The sequence below is a fragment of the Lepidochelys olivacea genome (genome assembly GCF_965140295.1).
Source record: "Lepidochelys olivacea isolate rLepOli2 genome assembly, chromosome: 2".
In the NCBI taxonomy this organism is placed as follows: Eukaryota; Metazoa; Chordata; order Testudines; family Cheloniidae; genus Lepidochelys; species Lepidochelys olivacea.
This window is the reverse complement of record NC_140412.1, coordinates 47,080,704-47,094,317: the sequence shown is the minus strand read 5'-3', so window position 1 is coordinate 47,094,317 and position 13,614 is coordinate 47,080,704. Positions and strand designations below refer to the sequence as shown.

Here is a 13,614-nt window from a genome sequence, read left to right as displayed (position 1 = left end):
CATGGAAGCATGTCCTCTGGAATGGTGTCCAAAGCATGCAGGGGCATACGAATGTTTAGCATATCTGGCAAGCAAATATCTTGCAAGGCCAGCAACAAAAGTGCCATGCAAACGCCTGCTCTCACTTTTAGGTGACATCATGAATAGGTCGGAATATGAACAAGAGGCTGCTCGGCAGCTCTCCAACACGAGTTTCTACAAGCCATTACCCTCTGATCCCACTGAGAGTTACCAAAAGCAACTACAGCATTTGCTCAAGAAACTTCCTGAAAAAGCACAAGATCAAATCCGCACAGACACACCCCTGGAACCCCGACCTGGGATATTCTATCTACTACCCAAGATCCATAAACCTGGAAATCCTGGGCGCCCCATCATCTCAGGCATTGGCACCCTGACAGCAGGATTGTCTGGCTATGTAGACTCCCTCCTCAGGCCCTACGCTACCAGCACTCCCAGCTACCTTCGAGACACCACTGACTTCCTGAGGAAACTACAATCCATCGGTGATCTTCCTGATAACACCATCCTGGCCACTATGGATGTAGAAGCCCTCTACACCAACATTCCACACAAAGATGGACTACAAGCCGTCAAGAACACTATCCCCGATAATGTCACGGCTAACCTGGTGGCTGAACTTTGTGACTTTGTCCTTACCCATAACTACTTCACATTTGGGGACAATGTATACCTTCAGATCAGCGGCACTGCTATGGGTACCCGCATGGCCCCACAGTATGCCAACATTTTTATGGCTGATTTAGAACAACGCTTCCTCAGCTCTCGTCCCCTAAAGCCCCTACTCTACTTGCGCTATATTGATGACATCTTCATCATCTGGACCCATGGAAAAGAAGCCCTTGAGGAATTCCACCATGATTTCAACAATTTCCATCCCACCACCAACCTCAGCCTGGTCCAGTCCACAAAAGAGATCCACTTCCTGGACACTACAGTGCTAATAAACAATGGTCACATAAACACCACCCTATACCGGAAACCTACTGACCGCTATTCCTACCTGCATGCCTCCAGCTTTCACCCTGACCACACCACACGATCCATCGTCTACAGCCAAGCTCTGCGATACAACCGCATTTGCTCCAACCCCTCAGACAGAGACAAACACCTACAAGATCTCTGTCAAGCTTTCTTACAACTACAATACCCACCTGCAGAAGTAAAGAAACAGATTGATAGAGCCAGAAGAGTTCCCAGAAGTTACCTACTACAGGACAGGCCTAACAAAGAAAATAACAGAACGCCACTAGCCGTCACCTTCAGCCCCCAACTAAAACCCCTCCAACGCATTATTAAGGATCTACAACCTATCCTAAAGGATGACCCAACACTCTCACAAATCTTGGGAGACAGGCCAGTCCTTGCCTACAGACAGCCCCGCAACCTGAAGCAAATACTCACCAACAACCACATACCACACAACAGAACCACTAACCCAGGAACTTATCCTTGCAACAAAGCCCGTTGCCAACTGTGCCCACATATCTATTCAGGGGACACCATCACAGGGCCTAATAACATCAGCCACACTATCAGAGGCTCGTTCACCTGCACATCCACCAATGTGATATATGCCATCATGTGCCAGCAATGCCCCTCTGCCATGTACATTGGTCAAACTGGACAGTCTCTACGTAAAAGAATAAATGGACACAAATCAGATGTCAAGAATTGTAACATTCATAAACCAGTCGGAGAACACTTCAATCTCTCTGGTCACGCGATCACAGACATGAAGGTCGCTATCTTAAAACAAAAAAACTTCAAATCCAGACTCCAGCGAGAAACTGCTGAATTGGAATTCATTTGCAAATTGGATACTATTAATTTAGGCTTAAATAGAGACTTGGAGTGGCTAAGTCATTATGCAAGGTAGCCTGTTTCCTCTTGTTTTTTCCTACCCCCCCCCCCCCAGATGTTCTGGTTTAACTTGGATTTTAACTTGAAGAGTGGTCAGTTTGGATGAGCTATTACCAGCAGGAGAGTGAGTTTCTGTGTGTATGGGGGTGGGGGGATGTGAGAACCTGGATTTATGCAGGAAATAGCCCAGCTTGATTGTCATGCACATTGTGTAAAGAGTTGTCACTTTGGATGGGCTATCACCAGCAGGAGAGTGAATTTGTGTGGGGGGGTGGAGGGTGAGAAAACCTGGATTTGTGCTGGAAATCACTTTAGATAAGCTATTACCAGCAGGACAGTGGGGTGGGAATAGGTATTGTTTCATATTCTCTGTGTATATATAAAGCCTGCTGCAGTTTCCACGATATGCATCTGAGGAAGTGAGCTGTAGCTCACGAAAGCTTATGCTCTAATAAATTGGTTAGTCTCTAAGGTGCCACAAGTCCTCCTTTTCTTTTTGTGAAATTTAGGGGTTCACAAGACAAATCAGACTCCTGAAAGAGGTACAGTGGTCTGGAAAGGTTGAAAGTCACTGTTTTAAAGAATGTACTAATTTTGTTCACCCTAAGTTTAAATTTACACTGGTTAAGAACCCTTCATTCCCATTAAGTGTGAAATATATTTTTTTTTACATTTGTTACAAGTTCAATCTTCTGTCCATTCCCTTTACATTTCCAGCACCGCTTCCTCTCTCTCCTGTTAGTGTAAAAAAATCCTTCTATACAGCTCCTCTAATCTGAATCTGCATCGCTCTTCCTCATCAAGTCTCCCATCCCTTAAATCTTGCCTGAGAAACCCACACTTTCTTCTTTGGCTTTGACTCAATTTCCCCCTCTGCTGCTCTATTAAAGAATCATATAGTACTGTAAGGGCTTTATCCCCTCATTGGTGCTGGCACTAGGGGTGCTGCAGCACCCCGGCTTGAAGTGGTTTCCAATATATAAAGGGTTTACAGTTTCGTTCAATGGCTCTCAGCACCCCGACTATAAAAATTATTCCAGCACCACTGCCTCCACAGTAGGAAGATAAAACCCTGGAACTGGGAGGAGGATTGGAAGGAAGGTAGAAAGGAAGTCCCAATGCCACAAGAAATACATCTCCATCTTCCAAATGCTAGGATTTTTGCAGGCAAATTATTGTGGATCCTGTCAGCATTAACTTTCCTGAGGGAGAGAAGAAAGCAGTAGAGTTCTGCAGTGTGGGGAGAGGAATTCTTAGTATGTCTGCTCCTGACAGCTGGAAGGCTAATAGCTATTAGAGCAGGGGTGGGCAAACTCTTCGGCCCGAGGGCCACATCTGGGTGGGAGATTTGCATGCAGGGCCATGAATTTAGGGCTGGGGCAGGGGGTTGGGGTGCAGGAGGGAGTGTGGGGTGTGGGAGGGGGCAGCGGTGCAGGGAGGGAGTGCAGGAGGGGCTCAGGGCAGGGGGTTGGGGTGCAGGAGGTGTGCGGGGTGTGGTGGGGGCTCAGGGCAGGGGGTTGGGGTGCAGGGTGAAGGAGGGGTTTAGGGTGCGGGCACCAGCCCAGGTCCACTAACCTGGACCGGCTCGGGGGTGGCAGCGGTGGACACCGGGGCCAGGGCAGGCTCCCTGCCTGCCCAGGCCCCAGCCCCATGCCGCTCCAGGAAGCGGCCGTCACCACATCCTTGAGGCCCATGGGGGAGTGGGGGACAGAGGGCTGAGTGCGCTCCCCTTGCCTGTGGGTACCTCCCCCGAAGCTCCCATTGGCCAGGAATGGGAGCTTCAGGAAAGGTACCCACAGGCAAGGGCAGCGCAATCAGCCCTCTGCCCCCCTTCCCCCAGGGGCCTCAGGGACATGGTGCTGGCTGCTTCCCGGAGTCGAGCAGGGCCCATGGCGCCACAGGGTGGCAATCCCGCTGGCCGGATCCGGCCCGCAGGCCATAGCTTGCCCACCGCTGTATTAGAGAGATACAAGATTGTTACACAAATGTGGCTGTGTCTCTGAATGTCGTTTGCAGTGTTGCAGCTTTGTTGGTCCCAGGATATAAGAAAGACAAGGTAGATGAAGTAATATAAGCTTGTCCCTTCCATCACCAGAAGTTGGTCCAATAAAAGGTACTACCTTACCTACCTTGTCTCTCTGAATATCTTGATATATTAGCTAGTTTAAGGGCTAATCTTCCTCCTCTTTCTATGGCAAGAGAGGGAGAATGAATTAGCAAATTTTTGCATGAAGATGTTCCTAGTTTCTTGTTCCCTGTCCTTTGTAGCAAAAAAGGGCAGATATGTCAAGCTGCACGAATTTCTTATGTAGCTTAGTTGCATATATTAATGGAACAATGACATCCAGTCATGAGAAAAAATATTATCAATAGCCAGCAATGGTTATCATTAGAAAGTGGAGAGGTCGAACTATTGGATATTGTGCTGGGAATTATGCAGAATGATGCACTACTACACATGTGGCACAATCCATAGTACAGGGCTATGGCACATGAAAAGAGCTCTTCCAAATCTTTATAAACTGAGATAAAACCAACAGGCCCCTGTATGCTAAGTCATTGGTTTTCAAACTGGAAGGGGGGTGAAGAGCACAAAAAGGTTATTGGGGGGAGGGGGAAACAAGCTGGGGTATAGGACCATGGCCAGCCGGGTGTCTAGGCAAGGACAGGACAGTAGCTGGGAGAGCACACAGGGAGTCCTCAGGGGCAGGACTTGCAGCCCTGGCAGCAGCTTACTGTTCTCCCCCTCCTCCCCTTACAGATTACTGAGAACTCCCTGAGTGCTCTCCACCCTGCTACCCTGTCTAGGACACCTGGCCAGCCGCAGCTCCACATATGTTAAACCCTCTGGAGTTTGAAGGACTGAGGGCAGGGGGGAGATAGGACCAGGCCTCCTCACCCTCTCTGTGACATGCTGCCATGGACTCCTCCAAAGACGGAGGCACCTGGGTCCTACTTTCAACCTGGGCATGAGCCGCCCTCTTTCCTGAGTCACTTGCTGCCTCAGATAAATGGGAGTTGGCAAGGCTGTTGTGTGACACCCATGGGGGTCACAGCAAAAAAGTGCTTGGGAACCTTTGTGCTAAGACATCTGTCAAGGTTCCTCCCCCACTCTGAACTCTAGGGTACAGATGTGGGGACCTGCATGAAAAACCTCCTAAGCTTATCTTTACCAGCTTAGGTCAAAACTTCCCCAAGGTACAAAATATTACACCCGTTATCCTTGGACTGGCCGCTACCACCACCAAACTAATACTGGTTACTGGGGAAGAGCTGGTTGGACGCGTCCTTCCCCCCAAAATACTTCCCAAAACCTTGCACCCCACTTCCTGGACAAGGTTTGGTAAAAAGCCTCACCAATTTGCTTAGGTGACTACAGATCCAGACCCTTGGATCTTAAGAACAATGAACAATCCTCCCAACACTTGCACCCCCCCTTTCCTGGGAAATGTTGGATAAAAAGCCTCACCAATTTGCATAGGTGACCACAGACCCAAACCCTTGGATCTGAGAACAATGAAAAAGCATTCAGTGTTTTACAAGAAGACTTTTAATAAAAAATAGAAGTAAATAGAAATAAAGAAATCCCCCCTGTAAAATCAGGATGGTAGATATCTTACAGGGTAATTAGATTCAAAAACATAGAGAACCCCTCTAGGCAAAACCTTAAGTTACAAAAAAGATACACAGACAGAAATAGTTATTCTATTCAGCACAATTCTTTTCTCAGCCATTTAAAGAAATCATAATCTAACACATACCTAGCTAGATTACTTACTAAAAGTTCTAAGACTCCATTCCTGTTCTGTCCCTGTCCAAGACGACTACAGACAGACACAGACCCTTTGTTTCTCTCCCTCCTCCCAGCTTTTGAAAGTATCTTGTCTCCTCATTGGTCATTTTGGTCAGGTGCCAGCGAGGTTACCTTTAGCTTCTTAACCCTTTACAGGTGAGAGGAGCTTTCCCCTGGCCAGGAGGGATTTCAAAGGGGTTTACCCTTCCCTTTATATTTATGACAACATCTCTTGAAAGTTTTATATTTTGAATACTGAGGTGTTGATTACTGCTACTAACTTATGCTTACTCTACAGTAATAAGTTATTTTCTTAAAAATTATTCTCCTCAACCTCTGAGGATAGGACAAGTAAGGGTCTTAAATTGCAGCAAGGGAGGTTTAGGTTGGCCATTCGGAAAAACTTCTTAACTGTCAGGGTGGTTAAGCACTGGAATAAATTGCTCTGGGACAGAGACGGGCAAACTACGGTCCGCAGGACCTTCCTGTCCAGCCCCTGAGCTCCCGGCCAGGGAGGCTAGCCCCCAGCCCCTCCCCCACCATTCCCCCTCCGCCGCAGCTACGCCGCCGCGCGGGCAGCATGGCTGGCTCTGGCCAGGCGGTGCAGCTGCTAGTCCTGCTGCTCTGAGCAGCATGGTAAGGGGGTGGGGAGCGGGGGGGTTGGATAAGGGGCAAGGGGTCCTGGGGGTCTGTCAGGGGACAGGGAGCAGAGATTGGATGGATGGGGCGGAGGTCTTGGGGGAGGTAGTCAGGGAATGCAGGGGGGGTTGGATAGGCGTGGGAGTCCCGGGGGGCCTGTCAGGATAGAGGTGTAGATAGGAGTCGGGGCAGTCAGAGGACTGGGAGCAGGGGGGGTTGGATAGGGGTGGGATCCCGGGGGCATTAGGGGCAGGGGTCCCGGGGGCAGGGGGAGTCAGGGGACAAGGAGCATGAGGGGTTGGATGGGTCGGGAGTTCTGAAGCGGGCAATCAGGGGGCAGGAAGTGGGAGGGGGCGGATAGGGGAAGGGGACCACGCTGTTTGGGGAGGCACAGCCTTCCCTACCCGGCCCTCCATATAGTTTCGCAATCCCGATATGGCCCTCGAGCCAAAAAGTTTGCTCGCCCTTGCTTTGGGAGGTTGTTGAATTTCCATCATTGGAGATTTTTAATAGCAGGTTAGACAAACAGCTGTCAAGGATGGTCTAGTTATTACATAGTTCTGCCTTGAGTGCAGGGGACTGGACTAGATGATCTCTCGAGGTCCCTTCTAGTCCTATGATTCTATTTTCCAAGAGTGTATTGTACATTGTTCTTTGGCTTAAAATTGTTCCACTTTTTCGTGCTAAAGTCATGACTGAATATGGTTCTGTGATATTAGTTTCTGAAACATGTTTCAAATATATTTGCTAAATGCGATACACTAAAGTAGCTTATTGTTATAAGAACTAAAGAGTGCTGTTCTGCTACAAACTAATGACACTGGTAGCAATGAGTCGGAGTAGGAGCCCAATTTAAGAGACAAAGCCAGCTTCCAACCTCCTTTAACACTGATTTAACAGTCATTAAAAAAAAGTTATCAGTTACTTTATTTCTTCCTTGAGTATCACTGTATATTTATGAGGAAAATCACTGCCTTACCTCTTAAATCAAAGGCTGTGTAAGAGTGCAGCTCTGCAGCTTCCTTAGTTCCTTTCTCTCCACATCACTGACAGCGGAAGGAGACTGCCAAATTTCATCTCATGCCCCCAAATTTTATTCCTTTTGTAAATGGTCATGGATGTTTTAGGACCAGTTTTCTTAAATAGGGTTTTCATTCTTTGTTTAGGCTAATTTTAGGACACTTAATGCTTATGATGCAGAGTCACTTATGGGCTAATCTTTTACCACAAAAGGTTTCAATGTCAATTCACAGGAAGAACCTTCTACTTGAAGGTTGAACACATATCACTTTATTTTCCTTCTTTACAGAAATTTATCACTATTTTCTCTATTCTTTTACCTCCTTAAGTACACCCTGACAGCTGCAATTTTATTTCAGCATTTCAGAATAAATCCAACTAGTTCTCACCTGAACTTGCTTTCAAAGACTCCAAAATTGACTCTATCACCAGACTTCAGAGTTCTGGAAGTACCATTCAAAACTTTTTCTCCATTAACAGAGGTGCCATACTTAGAGGTGTCTTTTATTATCAATTCAGGGACTGAGAGAGCTTGACTCTGAAAATGAATATAAATAGGTACTCAGAAAATTATCTTATATTGTTACAGAACAAGCAGCAGCAGATGTATAAAATGAAAACACTTATGAGATATTCATATTTCTGTCGTAAAAATATACAGTATATTGAGACAAATGTTAGCTATGCAGTTCAAAGTTTATCACCTCCTTTCCATTACAAACAATTGAGAAAAAAATCTCCATAACTACTTAAGAGAAGTAGTATTTTTTGCATTCAACTTTGTTTTACTATAATTCACTACCTCTGCCTTTTGTTATATGGTAGTCATGATACCAATGCATCTGTACCCATGTACCAATATCAGGATGTGCTATTATAGCTCAGAGTGATGTTGGGGTGCATTTCCTACCACTACAGATTTACTTTTTAGTAAATCTTTGTGTAACATTGCTCATTTTTTGCCTTCTCTGTGACCAGTCTAGAAGCTATGGAGAAATTTATATAGCTATTCTATTACCTTTAGAGTTTGTAGATATTCATAAGTATTTGTGTGGGTCAGAATTAAAGACCTAGTTCTGCAACTCAATGCATGCAGGTGGACCCTGCATACATACAGAGCCCTGCTGACTTTAGTGGGCCTCTGTGCTACAGCTAGGGTCCACTATTGTGCGTCAAATTACAGAAAGCCATTCTAAGGTTGCTGTGCAATGTTTTACATATGTGATATGTCACCAATGTGATAGTTACCAAATACACAAACCATAAACTTAATTGAATATTCACATTCAAATACCTTAATTGATCATTTTTACTCTTTACAATCCCCCCCGGGCATTGTAATGTTGGTATGTAATTTACATACGGATTATATTAATCACGGGAAATAACAAGAAAAATGTTTCTGTGTGGAACAAACCGTATCAAATTTTGCTCAGTTACATAAGTGAGACTCAACTACCTCAAGAAGTCAGCGGAAGTTAAACCTGTGTGGCCATAAAGGTTATGACTACATAGCAAAGAAAAACCCATGGCTGGCCTGTCCAGCTGACTCGAGCTCATGGGGCTCGGGCTGCAGGGCTGTTCCTTTGCTGTGTACACTTCCAGGCTTGGGCTCCCACATTGCAGGGTCCTAGAGCTCGGGCTCCAGCCCAAGCCTGGAAGTCTACACAGCAATGAAACAAGCCCCACAGCCCGAGCTGGCTGCCATGGGCCAGCCACAGGTGTCTAGTTGCTGTGTAGACATACCCAAAGACACAAGCTTGGAATACAGAAAGTGAAGTGAGTCACAATCAATACCAAACCTTACGAGGCCTGTCTATATGGGGAAATTTACTGACATAATTACACCAATATAACTCCCCATTTGGGCATAAGAGTATCCACAGGGGGAATTATACCGATATTATTACATCAGTATAATTTTGTCAGTCAATTTCCCTGTGTAGAGAAGCCCTTAGACATATTCAAGAAAAAGACAGCATGAGTCTACTGCCACCGTAAAATGTAGGTTTGTTGGAATAAGACTGGAAATGATTTCAGATTGAAGAGCATATATTAAAGGTGGGGGAGTATCCCTAAACCCAGTCAGTTTTAGGTCATATAGCCATAACTAGTAAAGTGGATACTTACAAGGTTAGTTTCAGGGTGGGTTACAGTCAGAACTGCATGACTTCGACTTATTGACTGATCATCCTGAATTAAAATTGCACAGTTCTTGCGTCCAACAACATATTCAGTACCAACCAAAAGTCGATATGGCTCTCCTGAGAACAACAAAATTTACAAATATTTAGCAGCAGAAAAACATAAGTACTTGTGAGCCATTTAAAAGCTTTTGTTAATATATACCAAACTCAGTCCTGGAATCATAGAATATCAGGGTTGGAAGGGACCTCAGGAGGTCATCTAGTCCAACCCCCTGCTCAAAAGCAGGACCCATCCCCAATTAAATCATCCCAGCCAGGGCTTTGTCAAGCCTGACCTTAAAAACTTCTAAGGAAGGAGATTCCACCACCTCCCTAGGCATCGCATTCCAGTGTTTCACCACCCTCCTAGTGAAAAAGTTTTTCCTAATATCCAACCTAAACCTCCCCCACTGCAACTTGACACCATTACTCCTTGTCCTAGATGTATTGGGCAGGATTGGAAGTGCAATTCTATTTTACAGCTACATTTTTTCTTTCTCACTGGCTTCTGCACACTTGAGCTAGACTCACTGTTGTGAGGGAAAAAGTAGTTAATAGTTCCAGAAAAACATGTTCACCTATTTGTCAGTAGAAAGAAACTTTTCCTGATCAAGGTGGGTGAATAAAGGGGTAAAGCACCAATTTCTACAGAACACAAGCTTTCATTTAAGGAAAGAGTCACTTTATAGCCCTGAGCAGGTAACTTCCTTCCTTCAAGATTCTTCCTTCAAGAATGAGGACCTCCATCATAAAAAGAAAAGGAGTACTTGTGGCACCTTAGAGACTAACCAATTTAGACTGTACAGTATGCATCCGATGAAGTGAGCTGTAGCTCACGAAAGCTTATGCTCAAATAAATTGGTTAGTCTCTAAGGTGCCACAAGTACTCCTTTTCTTTTTGCAAATACAGACTAACAAAGCTGTTACTCTGAGACCTCCATCATGTCAATCACCTTCCAACTGGAGCCTGACAGAAAAGATGAAGCCCAAATTGTACAGACAATGAAACTAAGGAAAAGAAGTGAAGTGACTTGCCAGTGCCAAAACTGCACCTAATCAGCCCAACACCTGCATGTATGCAATTCATATTGAAGTTGCACAGGTGCAACTGAGAAAATGAGAGACCCCTATATTTATTCTCTAGATACTTTTAAGACTGCCAATTTGGGAATGACAGTACCTTATAAATGTATTTTATTGGTTTCTGGAAGATTGCAGAGCATCTCACATCCAAAACCCTTCAGTGCAATGAAATGTAAGATCTGAACTGCTAAGGACTCAATTGATAGGGCTAAAGAACATAGCTGACCTCAAGGCCATATAGTTCCAAGGATCAATCCTATAGGATTTGAGTCAGAATGTGTCCAAATTAAAGACAAGTCTTTCTTTCCTCTGCAATTTTAAGTTTCCTAATATCATTACATTCTTCCATAATCAAAGTTAGAATGCCAAGTTTTAATTACATCAGTGAATTAACAAGGACTTGAAGTTTAACAATTTTCTGGGGAACCTAAATTAAATTAATTTGGTTTCAGTCTCATTCCTAGTGGCAAGTTTTCACAACACATGTACCATCACCAAAGCAGATTCTAATTGTCTCCTTCATTGGCAATTTAAGTCCCAGTCTACACTTGTTGGTATAGCAAATAACTCTAGAGGAGTTCTTTTGCCAGTATGGTTTATACCTGTTCCCTGAATAAAATCTACAATAGTTTTTATTAGCATGGCTAGGTCAGTTAAGGGTTAAGGGCATGATTCTTTTTCCAGACTTCTAACTGACATAACTATGCCAGCAAAACTTTCTAGTGCAAACCAGACCTTGGTCAAGAAATCAAAGAATGAACAGGCATGAAGAATAAATGATCCCCTGAAAAATACCCTAGCCAGGTTAGGGATGAGGCATGCAAGAAAGACAGTTCCACTACACACAGGCACTGCAGCTACCCAGGCTGCATGTGTTCTGCAACTTGACATTTCTGGAGCCTACATTCCTCCATCTACTTGATATCTTTTTCAAGCAATTAAAGTCAGATCATAGTGAGGAAAGAGGACGGACTGTTTTCTTCAAGAATTTATTTAAAAATGTAAAGTATTTTTTCTCCCCAAAACCTTTTCATATTTTAATTCAACTGAAGAAATTTACCCAGCCTATTTCACTGTATAACATGAAGTAAAACTTCTTTCTTGTAAATACAATTGCTGCCCTCAGTTAAACTATCAGCTAACTAAGCAGTATAACTGAGGCCACAAGACTGTGTTCTACATAAGTTTTAATCAAATTCTTGCACTGTCATTGTAGCCCAGGTAAAGTTCCTGCTCAGAGCAGACTCAAATGACACAGTGGTTAAAAAGAATAATTCTGGCAGTTGACATACACTAGCTATATGTTGCTGATGTTATTTAATATATTAATGAAGTGGAAAAGTGGAAGAAATGCAAGGTGGCAAAATTTAAGATGGTCAAAGTAACTAAGAAATTATTTTGGATGGGCAAGTATATAGATGATTAAGGAAGTCCAGAGGGCCCTGACAAAGGTGGATGGCAGAGCAAGTTTATTGTTGACACATACAAAGTAACACATATTGGAAGGAATAAATTTGAACCACTCATACAAAATACAGGGTTCTAAATTAACTTTACAAACCCAAACAAAAAGACGCATTGTGGACAACTCAAGGAAAACCTCCCCCAAACGCACAGCAGCAATCATAAATATAAACGAACTGTTAACCTGCATAAAGAATGACAGAAAATAACAACTAGAAATATTACATAAATCAATAGCACAATTCCATTTAGAATATTGTGATCAGTTCTGGTCACGTCATGTCAAAAAAAAAAAAAGGCTTCAAAGAAGTGATGAAAATGATCAAAGGCACAAAAAGAATTTCATATTAAAAAACCTCAAGAGTAACTATTTAGGGATGAAAGAGACAAGGTGGGTGAGGTAATAATTACACTGCATATTTAAAGATGAGACATAAGAGGGGTCATAGAATAAACGGCAAAGAGAAAACAAATAGAAGTAAAAGGTATGTTTCTACATTCACTCCTATACACACCTTCACATAATAAAGGGGGCACTGAACAAAACTGAAAACGAAATCACATTAAAACGAGTAAACTATGTTTTTTAAAGGAGACACATTTAGCCTGTCGAACTCATGGCCACATGCTATCGTTTAGGTTACAAAATCACGCGCTGGTACGGTTAGGAGACCATCCAGATTAGACCCAACTTAAAATCCTTATTCTAACAGACGCTGATTCTGCAGTGCACCAGAAGCTCGCAGCTGGAAGCCCCGCGGGCCGCTCACCCTGATGCACGGAATTGTAAGAAACAAATGCAGAAACAATTTGTATCCTGGGGGTGCTGAAAGCCCCAGAACCAAACTGAAAAGCCTGTCTATGGTGGAAACCACTTGAACCCAAGGGGTGCTCCAGCACCCCTAGGTCTGGCACCTATGACTGAGGGGGGTGTTCCCGACACTGCCCCCGCCCCAGGACCCCTGAATCGGCGCCACCCCATTGCCCCACCCTCAGGCAACGTGCCCGCCGGCCTCGGTCCCAGTACGGATCCCACCGGGCAGCGGGGCCAGGTGGGAGCGGACAGGAGCCCAGAGGCCACGGGGCTGGGGGGTAGGGAACACGGCATTGCTGTCAGCCCTTACCTGGGGCAGGCGCGGGCCCTGCCGCTGGCACCAGCTTCCACATCCCCAGGCGGGGGGGGGAGACCTCCGACCTCCTCAGCTGGCACCGTCCGGTCCGCAATCCGCGGCCGTGTCCCGGGGCGCGCTCCCGCGCGGAGAGGACCAAGACTCGCTGAGGCACGGGGCTTGCAGCGCCACCTGTCGGCTGGGAGGGGAATAACGGCTACTTCGGCCGGCTGACTGCGCGCAGGCGCGGCGACTGGACGGACGCAGGTGGGGGCGGAAGAGGTTGCACTGCGGCCAGCCAGAGTATGGGTGGGGGTAGGGGAGGCTGCACTGTTGCCAGCTGGGAGTCCGGGCGTGGTTGGTGATACAGTAACACATAACGTAATCTCATCAATCAGCAACTGCACTGTTGCCAGCTCAAGGTCAGCACAGTCGT

General features: G+C 45.2%; 1 protein-coding gene across 1 annotated transcript in view; it reads right to left on the bottom strand.

Moving 5' to 3' along the window:
- NBN (nibrin) overlaps positions 1-13,352 on the bottom strand; it is a 63,668-nt gene extending 50,316 nt beyond the window's left edge. Inside the window, exons 1-3 of the mRNA XM_084619608.1 lie at positions 13,194-13,352; positions 9,467-9,600; positions 7,726-7,874 (exon numbers count right to left, since the gene is read on the bottom strand). Of these exons, the coding sequence (XP_084475734.1) occupies positions 7,726-7,874; positions 9,467-9,600; positions 13,194-13,236 (326 nt within the window). The 5' untranslated portion in view covers positions 13,237-13,352. The remainder of the gene's footprint in view (positions 1-7,725; positions 7,875-9,466; positions 9,601-13,193) is intronic.
- Between the last annotated feature and the right edge of the window lie 262 nt (positions 13,353-13,614).